The following is a 19,521-nucleotide window of genomic DNA, read 5'->3' on the forward strand; positions in this document are numbered from 1 at the left end:
AAATTGTGGTGGAACCATTAAATTTTGAGCACCATAAACTGGGGTTGAAAAACTTAGTTGATTACTACCCACTACTGACCCAACTTCACTACTTCTAGGTTCAACAACATACAATGTAACATCATCTTGCGAAACACTAATGTAAGCAATGAATCGTTCAACATCTTCATTGTCGGTTAACAAATAAACTTTACCTTTTCTCTGATAAGATAGCCTAAATCCACTTAGGGGGTCTAAATTCAATTTATTTGCAACACGTAACATTAGAGTTTCATAAGTTAACTTTTTTAATGACAGTTTTAGTTGAAGATTCATGGGTAAAGGTATATATTGTAAAACACCATGAACATTCTCCCATGACCCTCCAAAACGTAAATCTATCCAAAAATGATCAACATTAGATGATTTCATTATTGTAAATTAATTTACTAAACAAACGAGATGCGAAACTAAAACCTGTTGCCGGATGGGGAAGGATGTCGTTAGATATAGGAACGGATGTCGCCGGAGAGAGTGATAGATGGAGATGGAATGAATTGCGATTTAGGGATTTAGGTTATGAGTTGTTGCTACTGCGTAGTTATATACCCAAAACATTTGTGTTGCGAAACTAAAATCTGTTGCGAATTTGAAATTCAGTGTTGCGACAGTCAGAATCGCGTTGCGATAGTCAGAATCGAGTTGTGATTATGTATTATCGCATTGCGATAGTCAGAATCGCGTTGCGATTAGGTATTATCGTGTTGCGATAGTCAGAATCGCATTGCGATTATGTATTATCGTGTTGCGATAGTCAGAATCGCGTTGCGATTTACATATTCGCATTGCGATAGTCAAAATCGCGTTGCGAATCTGGAAACTGATTTGCGATACTGGAGATCGCGTTGCGATTTAGAGATCGCATTGCGATTTTGTTGGTCATTTTGACAAATCGAAAAAAATTTGGTCAAAATCGTATATTATAAGGAATTTTCGGTCACTGGGGTTATTTTCTCTTTATAATATATAGTCTTAAATAAATTTAATTTTATTATATATAATTTCAAAGAAATTTAATTTTAAAATTTTGTCAACCAAACAAATACAAAAACAAGAGCATGGATTTGATTTGTCTGATGCAGTTTCCAAATATTCCGAGGATTCTTCTTTTCCTCTCGTTGTCTACCAAAATCTGTCCTTCCAATGTCTTTAAAATGTAAACAAATTTAACCAAAAAAAAAACTTTAAATCATTTCTTCGTTGCTGTCTTTCCAAAAATGGTTGATATCCTCTCGCCTCGTGGCCTCTGATTCCCTTCCCACACCGCACCCTTTTCACAACTTCCCCTCAAAGACAGGATGGCCGTCCCTCTTTTCGGCCGCCTGTCTTTCCTCCTCCTCGTCACCACCGCCACCTTGGCCACCGGAATCCACCATGGCATCATTATCCGAAAATCTTTCTCCGATATTCCGACATTCAGGGAGGCCCCGAAGTTCCGCAACGGGGATGATTGTAGCTCCAATGCTTCCAAAACAATCCATATTGCCATGACTTTGGACGCAAACTACCTCAGGGGCACCATGGCTGCTGTCCTCTCCGTCCTCAAGCATTCAACGTGCCCCGAAAACATGGAATTCCATTTCTTGTGCGGGAAGTACGATACCAACGTGCTCCGAAGCATCAACACCACCTTCCCTTACCTCAACTTCAGAGTTTACCGCTTCGACCCCAACCGAGTTCGTGGAAAGATATCGAGATCCATACGTCAAGCACTCGATCAGCCTTTGAACTATGCTAGGATTTACCTCGCCGATATACTACCGCCGGATGTTAAGCGCGTATTATACTTGGATTCCGACATCGTCGTGGTGGATGACATCATAAAACTCTGGGAAGTCGATTTAGAAGGTAAAGTGTTGGCTGCACCTGAATATTGCCACGCGAATTTCAAACAGTATTTCACGGACTTGTTCTGGTCGGACAAGGAATTGTCTAGCACTTTCAACGGAAGACAGCCGTGTTATTTCAACACTGGGGTCATGGTGGTGGATGTTGATAAGTGGAGGCAAGGCGGATACGCGGCGAAAGTGGAAGAGTGGATGGCGATGCAAAAGCAGAAGAGGATATATACCTTGGGTTCGTTGCCACCATTTTTGTTGGTGTTAGCTGGGAATATAAAAGCCGTTCACCATAGGTGGAACCAACATGGACTAGGGGGAGATAACATCGAAGGCAAGTGTAGGAGTTTGCATCCCGGGCCTATCAGTTTGTTACATTGGAGTGGCAAAGGGAAGCCTTGGTTGAGGCTCGACTCGAGGAAGCCTTGCGCCGTCGATCATCTTTGGGCACCGTATGATCTGTATGGCTCACCAGTTCAATCTTTGGAAGAATAAGGGAAGACATTGGAGGATACTTCAACCTGTTGGCCATTAATGGTTACGCGAAGGATACTTCAAAACTAAATGAATCTACTGTAATATAGTGTATGAACGGATGTGCAACATTTATCTTTAAACATGTGGTAGAAATATAAAATAGATAACCATAATTTAATATTGTCTGTAAAAGAAGATTAATAACTTAATATAAAATTAATGCCCTGTCATTAGAGCAAATTCACACTCCCAACTTTTAAAAGCTCTGCTACCTCTAAAGCCCTACCATGACATTTCAACAGACGAATTGATTGAACCTACTTTTGTTGTGGAAAAGAGAAGAGTGAAATGAAAAAAATGAAGGGGAAAAGATAAACCAACTCTTACAGTACTTAAACCGCTTAAACCAATGCTTAACTTATATCAGAATTCGTTTTAACGTTGATCGGAAGTTGATTCTGCTACATTTGTTTCAACAGAAAGAGGCAATATGAGCATGTTTCCTTTATGGGCACGGGGCGGAAGATGCTTAGTAGGCTTTTGTGATTGAATGGTCCAGGGCAAGAAGACGCCCGTACCGTCACGAGGAAGTTTTTTGGGGTTCATTACCATTGGACTCATGGGAGTTAGCATGACTACAGGACCTTGGACGACTCCCAGTTTCAGCATCATATCCAGTGCCTCATAGCCGTTAAGAGTTCCATTTGACATTTCATATGGAACTGGTACACTCGAAGGGAGCAGCCTAGGAAGCAGTTGGTGGTAGGGTTTCAAATCTCGATCGCGGTCGCGTTTTCGGTTATTTCGGATTTACAGTGATTGCGGCCGTCGCCGGCGCTATTGCGGCCATCGCGGGTAACTCGGACGGCGGCGAAACCGCTATATCGTGAACGAAATCGCGGTCGCGGACCGTTTTTTGAAATCCTGGTTGGTGGTGAATGAACTTGGTTGGTGTCGGGTCGAACTCGGAAGAACGTAATGCTAACCCTCTTGCTTGAAGATAAGAACATGGTGTGTGTTGCTATGTCAGAACTGTTTCCCCTCGTTACTAGAAGAGATCTGCATAATATGTTACAACTTACAAGCTTTCTTGTCAAGTAAGAGCTATTACCATAAAAAACACACGGCTAAGCTGACCATTTTACAGTATAGTCATAAAAAAAGTGTCACTCTTATGCAAAATCTGACCATATTAGAATCATACAATGCCATTCCATCACTCAAAGCTTGCCTCGTATTCAGTAAGAAGAAACGAGCCCTGAAGAATTTGCAGTATTTGTAATTATGATACTAAGCTGCTTCATTGATATCATATTTTCTCATAGTTTAATATTGATAGTTCGTTTCCGGTTGGATATCAAACAAATACAAAAGCATACCATTCTTTCAAATAAAGCTTGAGTGCCCCCTATAGTTGCCTTCACTATCACTCACAAGAGTGCGTCCAAAAGCCATTGTTGATTCAGAGAGCATAAGAGAGGAGATGAGTTGGTCCAAATGTGGCGGTTTAAGAAACGACTGCGAGTATTCATCCTACATTTAAGGGAAACATAACTATATCAATTCTGTCATTCCTGCAATTTTAATTAAATAGATGATGGCATACATGCTGTAACAAATGACGGAAAAAAGGGAACGAGAGAGCAGCGGAAAAGTCTATCTCGTCAAAGAAGTTAATGATGCAACCATTTGGTTTCTTATATTCAGGTATAAGTTGCCACTGGATCAGGTGCTTTATAACACCTTGGAGAAGAGCTGGAATCGGTTCAATACATAATATTAAATTAAATTGCCGCAGCAACAGTGTAACGGCCGTATAGTAACGGTTTAGAAGGTTACTGCGACATAATATTAGCGTAACGTGACAAGGAAACCACATCACGACTATTGTGTTCTAAAACCGTTATGTAACACCGCGACATGCTATAAATTACGCCGCAACACCGCAAAACCGAAACAAACTTTAAGTTATCCAAAATATAAAATTACATAGATAAAATGTTTTTATTTAATTCTTAAAAATGAATTTTAAATATATATTATCAATAATACCGTAATAGTTATGTTTAAAATTAGTTACTTAAATTTGAATGAATTAAATTATTTATTAACGTTGTTTTAAAATTAAGTCATTTTAAAATTAAATTATCTATTCACGATGTTTTAAAATTAAATCATTTTAAAATTAAAATTAAATCATTAATAATGCCGTAATAATACATGTATTTTAATAATACTGCATATATTTTATCTTTTCACTACAAAACTATAAACTTTATCTAATATATAATACAAAGAATAAATAAAATAATATCATAAATAAAGGCACGACACTTAAACTAGATATTAAGAAGGCTATGACCGGGTTGAATGGAGTTTTCTCCAGGCAATCATGACCAAACTTGGTTTTAATAGTGAGTTTGTGGCCACTATTATGCGATGTGTCACCTCTGTTATATTCACCGTTAATGGATCACTCACTAGGGAATTTACCCTATCTAGGGGACTTCGGCAATGCGATCCGTTATCACCTTTTCTTTTTCTTTTTGTGACTCAAGGTTTATCGGTTTTATTTCACAAGGCGCAAAGAGAGGGTACGATCAAGGGCATTCGTGCTTGCCGAGGTGGACCGCCTGTGTCACATTTATTATTTGCAGATGATAGCTTGTGTTCATGCAGAATTCTATATCAGATGCGACACATTAAGGAAATTCTACAAGTCTACGCTGAGTCTTCTGGACAAAATGTGAACTCGGATAAATCAATAATATATTTCAGCCCCAAGACCATTGATGATCATCGCCGACAGTTAACGAACATACTTGGTATTCAGTCGGTTGCATCCCTCGGTCTCTATTTGGGCTTACCATTATACATTGGGAAGAACAAAATTGACGCCTTTGGATATCTACGAACCAAAATGGTTGACCGTGTTGAAGGATGGACAAAGCGACGGTTATCTTATAGAGGTAAAGAGATTTTCCTTAAATCAATGGCACATGTTTTACCTCAGTACGCTATGTCTTGTTACATGCTTCTGGAGTGGTTGCTTAATGACATGACTGTTGTAATGCGACATTACTGATGGACGAAAAAGACCACAGATAGAGGATGGTCTCTTATTGCATGGTCAAAGATTTGTTAACCGAAACGCTTAGGAGTACTTGGTTTACGAGACTTACAATCCTTTAATTTGGCACTATTAGGTAAACAGGTGTGGAGGCTTATTCGATATAATAATTGTTTGCTCTATTTTGTGTTACGAGCAAAATATTTCCCTAACGCAGATATTTTTAATGCTAAAAACGAAGTTACGAGTTCTTATACATAGAAAGGGATATATAAGGCACTTCGAGCTATGTTTGGTGCTCTTTTTTGGCACATTAGAATTGATAGCAAAGTGAACCTTGTGCATGATCAATGGAGTAGGACAAGTAGGGTAATCCTTTCGAGTGATTATACTGCTTTCCCTCTAGAACAGTTTAAGGCGACATTCTTTATGCATTCGACTAGCAATAGCTGGTTTGAGTCACGGGTTCGAGCTGTGTTCATGACTGAGGATGCTGAGAAGATTTTAGCAACAACCATTGCACCTTGCACAGAGGAGGAACTAATTTGGGGATTCCACGACTCTGACTCGTATTCTGTTCGATTGGGATACTGTTGGTTACAACGACCTTTGCATTCGGTAGAACTAGTTTCAAAAGTTTGGCAGGCTATTGCAAAATTAAAGGTGCTTCCAAAGGTGAGAGTATTTGCATGGTGTGTGGCACATGAGGGTCTTCTGGTGGGAAAAACGTCTTCGTGAAGCAGGCATAGGCGATGGGGTTTACCCTATGTGTCGTGTAGCAGAGGAGACCACCATCCATGTGCTGAAAGATTATGTGTATGCACAAGACTCGTTAGAGCTGGCGGGATTTCTTGGTTTGGTTGGCTCCTTCGTTTGCACATCTCCTTTGCATTGATTGGAAACCTTCGCTCCTATTCTGGGTATAGTCAGATTCGCTGAATTTATTGTCCTTTTATGGAATATATGGAATGGCGTAATACTCAGGTTCATAATGCTAAGTATCAACCCCATGGATTGTGGCCCTTAACGCTCATTCGCTTATATTAAGGATTGAATTATTTTCATTCGTTTTCAGGTATACATATGCAAACAGCATGTATTTTATTCCTTCTACATCCAAAAATTACAACTGAAGCTTTTCAATATATTTAAAAACAACAGTCCTCTTGAAAAGGCTGCAGTTCTGTGTAAGCACATGAAGAATATATTTAAGACCAGTACCAGTTCTAGTAATCTTTTCAAGTTTTTGCTCCCAACTATATTTGTTCCGAGTAGCATAGGCTCCGGCAACGACAAATCATAGTTTAAATTTATGCAAGTTTGTACCTTCCTCTCCACTCTGGAGGTCCTCCTCATATGAGGTCAAGATCATCACAAGACCATAAAGGATTAGCATAGATGTTAAGGTTTTGTTGTGGAAATATGAGTTGTCTTCCAAATTCATGCAAATCTTAGCATTGCTATAGCCATCAACGTTCCAGCCCTGAAGTAAATGTCGTTAACACTCTTCTCGACTCTCTTAATCATCTCTTTTTCATTCAGACCCGACTTGCTCCCATTCTTGCTCATTTGTACAATCGTGTCCCTTAGTCTGTTAACTGCCCATGAGAGCCAAACTAGCCCCAACCCGAGGCTGGTGCTAAAGAGTTTAGATGTACAGAATGGAGCTCTCGTGTAAGCTAACCCACAGAGAAGAGAAAAAAGAACAGCAAGACCAGTCCCGGCGATGCTGGTAGAGAATTGGGCCAAGAGGTGAGGAAGTTCAGGGCCAGATTTTTTCAGGGAAAGAATTACTGTTTTGCCGGTCCGTCGCCTATTTACCATCAAAGAAAGAAGGGTCTCGCATGCATGGAAATAATTTGCTGTGTAGAGATTTCTCTCCCTGCTTAACTTCTTGGACGTCTTCATTTTTCGCGATGGGTTGAGCTTGAGTTTCTCCGGACTGCCAAAAAGTGAGTTGCACAAAAACACATTTTAGACAAAATCGGTTGAAAGAAAGCACCAGGAACTATAGCTTTTGCAGATGTTTATGAATTTCTCAGGACTGCCGAAAAGTGAGTTGCAATTAACATGAATGAAGAGCTGCATCTCACAAGTCATTATTCCTTTGTCAGAGAAATTCTAGCCTAGATTCCAAGATCCCAAAATAAGATAATTTCCAATTATTTCAAGTTAACAGTTTCCTTTATATTAACAAGCAGAATAATGGCCATGGAAAGGGAATTCATAAGGACACAATGAAACATTCTTGAAACATATGATCAGTCACATACCTTTTTGGAGGTGCAACACTGGAAAGATCAAACTGTGGTGAGAGGTTCATACTAGCATGCACTTTTTTGCTCCGTTTCCTGTTTAATCAGAAGACCTTGGGGTCACATGTCTTTCGAACAACAGTGAAATCGACTGTAGTGCTTATTAGCAACAATTTAAAGCAAGAGGGATTAAGTATCAGTATCCATACCAGTAGAAGTATGGCACCAATCCTGACTGCATTCTCCATTTAGTCGAGTTGCTTGATAAGTGAAATTCAGCAACAACTGAAAGTATGTCTTTTATCTCGGTCCCACTATCCGCAAATACAACTTGACCATCTGAATTAACTGTAAGTCTTGAATCACAAATCATCTCTCCTACAAAGCCCGGAAGAGGCTTCTCCTTGCCATCAAATGCGCTGCTTGGATAAATCAGAGAAGCAGAAGGCTGCTGATGCACACCAAATATCAATGGTGGAATCAAATTGGATAGCAAAGATAAATAAAGTTCCCCTCTGTCCACATCCTTTAGTCCAGACATAAGAAACTTCAAGAATTTTTCATGTAACGTGCACTTCTCGGCTATCCCACAGCTAAAGAGTGATGTGTCTAGATAAGCAACTGCAAACAAAGCAGGGTCGGGATAATCATTAGACAATGACTCCCGGAGACGTGTTCAGCAGAAATATAAAAGGAACTGATATGGTAAATGCATATACCTAGCCTATATCACCCTAAAAAATTGTTATAGTACTTTATTGATTGGAATCAACTAATCTAACTCCTAACACTTTTATATCCCTTCAAGAATCACCTTTCCTATTTATGCTATAGCTTATTTCATCATTTCTCTTTGCTCTTTCCAATCATGTCAAGAAGAGAATCATGCCAAAGATTTGAGTTTACATCTGAATTCCAATAAACAACATATGACCAAGTTGAAACAAAAATTTTAATTACATTGTTAGTTTCTGAAACTTAATGACATAAACACACACTCTTTATGGTGTTCAGAGAATTATGCATATATGTATGTACACTCTAAGAACAAGAATTGATTTTAAGTCTTTCCCTAAGTACATAGAAAAAGATACAACGAGTCCATACGACAAACAAGCAACAAGTTTCTGACCTGGTTTATCAATAACCACAGGTGTTTGTGCTTTTGGATCAACATGAACGATCAGTTTAGGCTCACAAAGTAGGGGAACCGTTTTCGGCTGCCCTTGGATTCCGTTGCACTTCAGATCAAAGGGACTTGTTGATGCCATCTCTGGTTTCATTATTTTACATGGCAAGGAGGATGGCCATTTCTGCGGTTGTGGAAAGAATAAATATTCAATAACAAATAAGTAGCACTATAATTTTCACAAGAATAAAGCTAATACATAAAAAACATTAGTAGCAAAAGAAGGGAATAGCTGCAAATTTCTGATGATTAAGATCAAATATCGACCATTTATAACAATAACAATTTACACATATATGCATGCTCAAAAATTCTAATAAAAATCGATTTGACTTTTTCGAGGAACAGAGGAATGAATCCAATTAAATTGAAAATGTTCATGCTAAAACGATTGATAATCACTAAACAAATAAACAAAATAGAAAAGAAAACAGCCCGAAAGAAAATTCGCCTTGATCACCCTGCTGACGCCTTGTTCTCGGTGAAGAACAAGTTCCGGACCAGGAGGGCACCCATTAGAAGCCATTAAGCAAAGCTTGATCATTTCTCTTCTTTTTAATTTATTTATTTTATGGAGAGAATCCCAGCTCTTTAAATTCCCAAAATTCCCTTTTTGAACTTTTTTTCCCTTAACACAGAACCAAACACTCATCCAACATTAGAGCTCAAGATCCTGGATTTTCCCTCCCGACTTCCGTTTTTAGATGTAACAAGTGATTCGGAATTGAAAGTGTGTTAAGATTGAAAATCTCGATTTCGTGAGGATTGAGAGAAGTTTCTCTGGGTTTGGTATTTGTCGCAAGCGATGCCTTGAGATTCCAGGTTGGGCACCCTGGAACACACACTCCCGTACATGGTCGCTGTCTTTTATTGATTTCTTCAAGGTCTCCCGGACACACCTTTGGTTTCGTTCTGGACCGTCCGATTGGTTTTTTGGTGGGGATGTTCGGTACACTGGAACCGAACCGTTATAAAAATCTGGGTGGGGACCACAAAACCCGCTTCAGAGGTTGACTGTATGTTAAGGTTGTTTGAATGGTAGATTTGACCCAACATTAAAATTAAAAATAGTGAAATAATTCATTTTAAAAAATAATTTTAAATTTTAAAATAATACAAGTACGTATGATATATTAAAGAGAAAATCGCCTCAGTGACCAAAAAAAAGTTATAATATACGATTTTAACCAACTTTTTTTGGATTTGCCAAAATGACCAACAAAATCGCAACGCGAAATAAAAATCGCAACGCGATCCCCAGAATCGCAAATCAGTTTCCAAAATCGCAACGCGATTCTTGAAAATTGCAATGCGATAGTCAAATTCGCATTGCGATTTTCCAAAATCGCAACGCGAATATGAAAATCGCAACGCGAACACATAAATCGCAATGCGTATCCGTAAATCGCAACGTGTATCCGTAAATCGCAACGCGTATGGGTAAATCGCAATGCGTATCCGTATATCGCAACGCGTATCGGTAAATCGCAACGATAATACATAAAATCGCAACGCGTATCCGTAAATCGCAACGCGATATTTAAAGCGCCATTATAATCGCTACGCGTATTTTATTTTCAAATTACAAAAACGAATATTAAGACAAAATCCCGTAATCGTAACTCATAACCTAAAACCTAAAATCACAACTCAGTCCCATCTCCATCTCTCACTCTCTACGGCGAAGAAATCCGTCCCCATCTCCGAAGATTTCCGTCCCCATCTCCGGCGAAATCCCTCACAACCATTCACGGTCAGAAATCCCTCACAATATTCAGAAATGGAAAATCAACCTCCGAGGGTTAGTTTTTTAATTATTTTTATTTTGAAATGTTTGCATTATTGTAGGTTTTTCATATTGAAACTGATGATAAGTTTACTGGTCATCTCAATAATAGATTAACCATTTCACTTAGATTTCATTTCGCGTTACGATTCTCTCGTTGCGATTTTCATTTCGCGTTGCTATTCTCTCGTTGCGATTTTCAAGTTAGTATTTGTCTTTGTCTTTGTTCTGTCTTTTGGTTGAAGTAATGCAATCCATTCAAGTTTCAATTTGCAGAAGAGTTGCAACGAGATAAATGAAAATCGCAACGAGAGAATGACTGTCGCAACGCGAAATGACAATCGCAACGAGAGAATCGCAACGCGAAATGAAAATCGCAACGAGAAACCAAAATCGCATTGCGATTTTTATTTCGCGTTGCGATTCTCTCGTTGCGATTGTCATTTCGCGTTGCGATTCTCTCGTTGCGATTTTCATTTCAACCAAAAGACAAAACAGTGTTGCAAATTTTAGTTTCAAGAATAAACTACTACTTTTTATGTTTATTGTTTTTGGTATATCTTCACAGTGTAGTTTTTGGTATATCTAACTTGGTATGTTTATTGTTTTTGTAGAAATTTTTTTCGGCTCAATTGACCTTGAGAAATAAAGTCAGCCTGGTTTCGGCATTATATGGCTAAATCGATATATACGAGACGCTGCCTACCTGCATCCGCGTTATAAAAATGTCCATAAACAATTGGTAAGTTTATATACTTTTGGTTTGAAAATGTTTGGTTAAGTAACTAGAATTCAATAATTTGCTGTTTGTAGGTTTTAGATGTGTAGAAAGTGTTGTTTGAACAAATGTTTGGTTTCTGCAGGTTAATCTCAGAAGTGAACTGCGTGAAAATGATGTCGAGCTACAAAAGTTGATTCAATAGTTTAATTGATTGTTTTTTGATTGTTTAATTGATTTGTAAAAGTTGATTCAATAGTAGATGATCGGAAATAAGAATTATTGCTTATTTTTTGATTGTTTAATTGATTTGTAAAAGATGATTTGTAAAAGTTGATTTGTGTAATTGATGCGAACATAATTCTTATTTGTGCTTGTTTAATTGATTGAAATGTAATGGTTGATTTTGTTGATTTCAATCTGCATTATGTTGAAGGCAAAAATGACTATCGCAATGCGAAATGAAAATCGCAATGCGAAATGAAAATCGCAACGAGAGAATCGCAATGCGAAATGAAAATCGCAATGCGGAAATGAAAATCGCAATGCGTTTATAATTTCGCATTGCGATTCTCTCGTTACGATTTTCATTTCGCATTGTGATTCTTTCGTTGCGATTTTCATTTCGCATTGCGATTTTCATTTCGCATTGCGATTTTCATTTCGCATTGCGATTTTCATTTCGCATTGCGATTCTGTCGTTGCGATTTTCATTTCGCATTGCGATTTTCATTTCGCATTGCGATTCTCTCGTTGCGATTTTCATTTCGCATTGCGATTTTCATTTCGCATTGCGATTCTCTCGTTGCGATTTTCATTTCGCATTGCGATTTTCATGTTGGGATTTTCATTTCGCGTTGCGATTGTAATTTCCGTGTTGCGATAGTCAAATGCATGCCTAATAGTGATAACAACTGAATAACAAGAGTTGGTTAAGTCAAAATGGTTGGCCTGAGTCATTAATTCAACTGAAAATGTTAAAAGTTCACACATAAAATCCACATAATACAACGTTTGCATTTAAAAATCACCTAAGTTAACAGTCTCAAAAGGTGAAGCCAATTGTGATTGGGATTTTAAAGATGATTGCCTTTTGCTTGACACCATATGAGCTTTGGATTTTGATGAGGATCCATATTTTGGTAGAGGAAAAGATGATTTTGATGGCACTGGTGATCCACATGTCAACCTTGTATGACCACTTTCCTTGCACCGACTACATGTCGATCTCTTCTTCTCTTCACCCTTAGACGGTATACGATCGTGACTTTTTGGTCGGCCAGGTAGCCTTCTGTCCATGGCTGGTGGCAAAACTGTTTGTAAGTCATCTGGTATGTCCCACTCAGAAGGATGTGGAATAGGGTAGACAATCTCGGCATAAGTCTGTCGATAAACTTCTGTAGTGTAGCAATCCATAGCGTATGCGCTTGAATCATCTTGGTTTAAATGAAGAGCAACTTTTATAACATGGCCACACGGATAACCAGATGTTTGCCATTTCATACAACTACACGTCTTTGCATTTAGATCGACTAGCCCATTTAAGTTATTATCCAGTACTTGAAACAAAGTGTTTGAACATGGTTCAACTCTCCATGACGTTGACTTCACAACACGTTTCGTTATCTTTTTTTCAGTCCATGGTGTAACACGATGTTCCAATGTTCCTGTAAATTTAAATAAACAATACTTAGTAAAATATATAATATGATAAGTTACGAATTCAAAGAAATAATACCTGCATGGTTTCTTTTCTTGTAGTACCACTGTTGAATAGAGGCTCGAAAAAACTCCATTAACATAGTAATGGGTAATTTCCGGGAATGACGACTTAGAGCGTTGATTGATTCTGCACTATTAGACGTCATGAAACCATATCTTGCTCCAAGTTGATGTACTCTTGACCATCTTTCAAACCCGACATCTTCTAGTGTTTGAGCACACTGAGGCAAAACACGTCTTAAACAATTTATATGCTTATTGAAATCCACTTCCCGATAAGCTTTTACAGCCTTCCAGTATGTCCATTTGTGCTTTTTTATACCAGCAGACCTTGATTTTAGATTTCTATACAAATGAACACCACAAAGTCCATGAAAAGCATCTGGGAAACACCTTCTAACAGCGTTGTCAATTGAGTTTGCCCTATCGGATATGATTGTCAGATTGCTAATAGGACCTATGCAATCCCTAAGATGCCCCATAAACCATCCATGAATCAGAGGTTTCAGATTTGCCAACCCCGTAAGCTATTGGCAATATCCCATTGTTAGCATCCATGGCTACTGCTAATAAGTTTACTCCAAGGTATCGACCTTTCAAATGTGCTCCGTCAACTATAATAACTGGGCGCATGCAAGTAATAAACGAACGAATCTACAAAATAATATACACAAGAAATAATCATTTAAATGTGAAATGCATGTAACTAACAAAAATGAGTCAACAAAATTATATTGATTTACTAACCGTAGCACCAATGGCGATAAACAGCAACTCAAAGCGTCCATCTCTATCTGTTTTGATATGAGTTACCGACCCAGGATTTTTCAGCTTTAAATTGTGACAATAAGCCGGCAGTTGGGCAAACGATGCTTCTGGCGACCCCCTCAACAATTCCAAGGCATAACATTTGGCTCTCCAAGCTTGAGAATATGATATACTAATCTTGAACCGAGCATTCATGTCAGTCATAATTTCATGTCCCCGATATACCCTGCCATTCAAAAACATTAACTCAGCCAGAAAACCACCCAACACCTTTTTGTTTGCCTGTCTATGGTGAGGAAAAACTTGGGTTCTTGAACATGTATGTTTATCAATAAAAGTCCTAACTTGAAACATTTTGCAATCTTTTATTCTCTTTGCAATCATACGCCACGTACAGTTTTTGTCAATCATACACCTTGTTTCGAAACGATCTTTGCTTGATTTGTTAACTTTTAGTTGATAGCCATCTTCCACACATTTCGTATATAAAGCTATCTTCAAGTCTTCCTTTGTATCAAAACAATCATCTTTCTTGATACGAATAACTTTTGTGTAACAATCAACTGCTTTCTTTATCAACTCTTCTTCCGGTATCTGAAGTAATTCTGGCATATTCCAGTTATATGCTCGTGGCATTTTCTTTTCTTCGGGGACTTTTTCTTCTTCTTTTTCTTCTTCAGGATTATATGAATTACAGAATGGATGTTCAACATGTTCATTCACAGTCGTAACTTCCTCCTCATTATCATCAACATTACATTCTTCGGCAACGGCTGTTTCATCATCAAAATTCGGGTATTGACCAATATCAATATCATTACACGCATGGTCTGTTTCTTCTTCTGAAACATCATCAAAATCCGTGTATTGACCAATATCAAAGTCCGGATATTGACCAAGACCAAATTTCGAATACTGACTAGTACTCACAATTTTTTCTGTTGGCTCATCATCGTCTAACTGGTCAATACGAAAACCGGAATTTGGTGCTGAAAGTTGATTGGGATTTGGATTAGAGAAAGGTTGTGGGTTTTGAGAAAAACTTAGTTGATTACTACCCGCTACTGACCCAACAATACTACTTCTAGGTTCAACAACATACAATGTAACATCATCTTGTGAAACCCTAATGTAAGCAATGAATCGTTCAACATCTTCATTGTCGGTTAACAAATAAACTTTACCATTTCTCTGATAAGATAGCCTAAATCCACTTAGGGGCTCTAAATTCAATTTATTTGAAACACGTAGCATTAGAGTTTCATAAGTTAACTTTTGTAAAGACAATTTTAGTTGAAGATTCATGGGTAAAGGCATATATTGTAAAACACCATGAACATTATCCCATGACCCTCCAAAACACAAATCTATCCAAACATGATCAACATTAGATGATTTCATGGTTGTAAATTAATTTACTAAACAGACGAGCTGCGAAACTAAAACCTGTTGCCGGATTGGGAAGGATGTCGTTGGATATAGGAACGGATGTCGCCGGAGAGAGTGATAGATGGAGATGGAATGAGTTGCGATTTAGGGATTTAGTTTATGATTTCAGTGTTATATACCCAAAATTTCAGTGTTGTGATTTACAGATTCTCGTTGCGATTTACGTATTATCGTTGCGATTTACAGATTCTCGTTGCGATTTACGGATTATCGTTGCGATTTACGGATACGCGTTGCGATATACGGAAACGCGTTGCGATTTACGGATACACGTTGCGATTTACGGATACGCATTGCGATTTATGTGTTCGCGTTGCGATTTTCATATTCGCGTTGCGATTTTGGAAAATCGCAATGCGAATTTGACTATCGCATTGCGATTTTCAAGAATCGCGTTGCGATTTTGGACACTGATTTGCGATTCTGGGGATCGCGTTGCGATTTTTATTTCGCGTTGCGATTTTGTTGGTCATTTTGGCAAATCCAAAAAAAGTTGGTTAAAATCGTATATTATAACTTTTTTTTGGTCACTGAGGCGATTTTCTCTATATTAAAATCTAACAAATAATTTCACAACCATAATTTTTAAAAATTTTCAAATAGAGTTGTGCGATATTATTTTACCATTTTTATATGATTATTTTTACTCTTATATCAAGTTCGATTGTTGAAGAAGATATTAGCTGGCTGAAATTTTAGACAACTTTATATAAATGAAGACTTGAGAGTTCCCAAACGGTAGGGAGGTCGATTAAGAAAAGAAAAATAATATATCTTGATTATACATTAATTAGACAGTTGACATTATAAAACAATAAAAGACATCTTGATTTTGATTTTATCGATTTCGATAAAAAACAATTAAATTGAAAAGAAAAAAATAAATAGAAAAGAGAGAATGTTTTAGTATAGATGCATTGCAAACAACTACCGACAATGATCAAATGTCGGTGAAAACGGATCTTGGTTATAGAGAAGAAGAAATTTAAAATATTGTGGGTGTATGATGTGTGATAAAAGAGAATTACAAATTCATAGAACTTGTTCTTTTCGGTATGAAGATGACTTAGATGGCATTAGAGAATTGATTGGATTTAAAATCAAGTGAAGTTGATTGCAAACATTTTATAAAGAGAGTAGAGGATAGAATCAACAACAAAAGGAAAGTTATTGATTCTTAAGCTTGCTTGATGTGCATATGTCTACTTTATCTAGAAAGAAAGAAATTACAAGTATTTCCCAGGTGTTCATAAGACTAAGATTGATATAGTTAGAGCTATACAAACAGGGATGAACTGGTGGGTGTTAGGGGAGGTCGTACCCACTAGAAATTTTAAATTATCTTACATTTTAAAAATTTTCTTTGTTTAATTTTGTACCCTTAAAATTTTATAATTCACACTCCAAAAACTTTAGAGTAAATTAAAAATTTGTTAACTGAACGTTGCTCTCTCTCCTATTTCACTCACTGCACTTTAAATCTTGTCAATTTCCTCACTTAATACATTGAGTTTTGTTGGTCACTCAGTCGTTAAATAGTTAAAGACGTTAAAATGAGTTGTTATATAGATGCAAAACGACGTTGTTTTGATGAAAAATTTATTTTTTAAAAACGGAGTCATTTTCAACGTCATTAACTATTTAACGGCTGAGTGGCCAAAATAGGAGAGCGAGTAAAGTTCATTGATAAAAAAATAATATATTAAGTTCAGTGAGAAAATTGAAAACTTTTAAAGTTCAATAAGCAAAACATGAGAGAGAATAAAGTTCAATGATGAAATTTGTAATTTCCCCCATTTTTAATATAGCTTTTTAAGTTCACACCCCGACATAAATTTATGCTTTCATCCTGTGTACAAGCAATATAAATTTTGTGGAGAGGGGTATTAACGGGGATGGACCTAATGAATTGGTGAGAGAAGACGTTATGAAAAATTCAAATTTTCATATATTTTAAGTTTTTTTTATATTTTTTTATTAATAATCTATTTTAACCTCCTAAAATTTTATAAATTTATCCCTCTAATATAAAATATGTGTATGCCTTTATATAATAATAGGAATGATTTTATAAGCTATATGCTTTGTATAAATTGGAGACGAAGTAACATATGAACTAGGTTAATTTTATAAACAAAAATACCCAAAACTATGTCTTTACACAACTAACAATGGTATGACAAAAAAGAACCAAATTCCAAAAGTTTGGTGAAAAACCATAATTTTATAAAGTTGAACGACCAAAATATAAAAAAGATAAAATTGAGTGACTAAACGTATGTTTTTATCTATACATATTTATTCGTTTACATAAAGTAGTCAACATCCATTGCTGAGACGATCATTAGTCAACATCCATTGCTGAGACGATCATATAGAAGCACATTCAATATCGAACTAACAAATTTATTTTCTGAACGTTGTTTTTATGGATTTAGGTGTAGGATTTCAAGAACCCCATTAAATCAAAATAAATATGCCCAACGATCCAAGTCTTCGGTCAAAGCATGTAAAATTGTACGCATAAATTATTCCTTTTATAATTTACTTGTGAATCTAATTTTAATATATATATATATATATATATAATATTTTAATATATTTTCATAAAAATATTTTATATAATATTTAAATTATTTTTATTAATAAATTAATTTTCAAATATTATATAGATTTATTTTAATTATAATATAATAATTTAATATATATTATATTATATTTTTATTATTTTAATAATAATAATAATAATATTTATCACAAACACAAAAAGCAATTTTAGTGGTAAAAAATAATATTATTAATTTTAGAGTCAACTACATCATGTGTATACGTTACAATAACTAAAGAGACTATAAAAAATATTACTATGTAATCGCTCTATATTATTCAAAAAATTATTACAATTATCTCATTCTTTTATGCGTATTTGTTTATTGTTTACTTTTCAGAAATCTTCTCTATTAAAAAACAATGCAAATTATAGGGAGATCTATAAGTATCATTTATTATACCTATGTTAAAAATAGTCTAGAATAATATAGAAATAGTAGGTGTACAATACCCAAATTTTGACTAGTGATCAAAATGTAAGTTTTGAAAATTTAGTAGTCAAAGTATAAATTTTGTAAAAGTTCAAGGACCAAAAATGTAAATTTTTAAAAAAATTATATATTTTAGTCGGTAAATGAATAATTTATTCTGAAATTAACGTTTTCACTAGATCAAGAAAATCGACCTTAATTCCACTGATACATGTTAAATTTCACCGTTCTAAATTATGGAAATAATATTTCTAACATTTTTTTATTATCCTTCAAATTTTATTGAAATTCCGGTTTAATCGGATTATTCGAATCTTCATCGGACTTTACTACTTTATAGCTTTTAATAAAAATCCCGAATTAAAATTTTGATCCTACGAAAACGTTAATTTCAGAATAAACTCTTCATTTATGGTAAAAAATATACAACTTTTAAAAAATTATATTTTTGGTCTCTAAACTTTTATAAAGTTTATACTTTAGTTACTAAACTTTCAACGCTTACATTTTAGTCAATAGTCAAAATTTGAAGTATTGCAAAGAATTTGTAGAATAAAAAGATAACTAACGTCAAAGAGTTGGGCTGGTATTAATAGTATATCTTAGATCTTCTTTAGTGAACGAATTAGGCTCTATGAAATTTCCAATATTCTCTCTACAATATAAATTAATTAAAGTAGTAATTTGCATTTCAAAACATAAGTTCCTAGGGATTAATAATAATTATGCTTTATAATTATTTTTGATACAATTAAGAACAAATTTAAAATTTTATATCAAAATTGTTAACTTAGAAAGTTATGTTAAATTTTTGGAAGTATGGAATTATAAAATATAATGAAATATAAAATTAAATAAAATATAAATTTTTAAATTATATAAAATTTTAAATTTTTTAAAAATATCATTACATTCTAATATTTCTCCATTTATCGAATAAACCTACCAAGCAAACATGAAAAAAAATATTAATTAAAATTGATTAATGTTTTTTTCATTAATTGAATGAAAAAAAAATTAATGAATAAACTTTTGATTATTTATTAAGTATCAAATAAAAAACTCCTATATAAGTTCCTTGCTAAATTCATAACAATCACAATTCACGCATAGCAATACAGTCACCATCTTCTTTTAGTATTCTCGTCTCTCCTTATTCTCCATCTCTG

At 35.5% G+C, this 19,521-nt stretch overlaps 3 protein-coding genes across 3 annotated transcripts; 2 read left to right on the forward strand and 1 right to left on the reverse strand.

Moving 5' to 3' along the window:
* Nucleotides 1-1,288: 1,288 nt before the first annotated feature.
* LOC120206177 (probable galacturonosyltransferase-like 4) lies at nt 1,289-2,498 on the forward strand. Its single transcript, XM_039205898.1, has one exon. The coding sequence runs from the start codon at nt 1,338-1,340 to the stop codon at nt 2,370-2,372; it is 1,035 nt and encodes a 344-aa protein (XP_039061829.1). The 5' UTR covers nt 1,289-1,337; the 3' UTR covers nt 2,373-2,498.
* A 1,474-nt stretch (nt 2,499-3,972) lies between these two features.
* On the forward strand, nt 3,973-5,439 carry LOC120206159. The gene is made up of 2 exons (XM_039205886.1): nt 3,973-4,083; nt 4,741-5,439. Exons 1-2 carry the CDS (start codon nt 3,973-3,975, stop codon nt 5,437-5,439), a joined length of 810 nt encoding a protein of 269 aa, XP_039061817.1.
* Nucleotides 5,440-6,629: 1,190 nt separating this feature from the next.
* Nucleotides 6,630-9,721, reverse strand: LOC120206232. The gene is made up of 5 exons (XM_039205951.1): nt 9,320-9,721; nt 8,812-8,992; nt 7,889-8,300; nt 7,698-7,775; nt 6,630-7,366 (listed from the first exon to the last, which is right to left on the reverse strand). The coding sequence occupies exons 1-5, from the start codon at nt 9,518-9,520 to the stop codon at nt 6,865-6,867; spliced, it is 1,374 nt and encodes a 457-aa protein (XP_039061882.1). The 5' UTR covers nt 9,521-9,721; the 3' UTR covers nt 6,630-6,864.
* Between the last annotated feature and the right edge of the window lie 9,800 nt (nt 9,722-19,521).

Source organism: Hibiscus syriacus, unplaced genomic scaffold (assembly GCF_006381635.1).
Source record: "Hibiscus syriacus cultivar Baekdansim isolate YM2019G1 unplaced genomic scaffold, ASM638163v2 tig00013386_pilon, whole genome shotgun sequence".
In the NCBI taxonomy this organism is placed as follows: Eukaryota; Viridiplantae; Streptophyta; class Magnoliopsida; order Malvales; family Malvaceae; genus Hibiscus; species Hibiscus syriacus.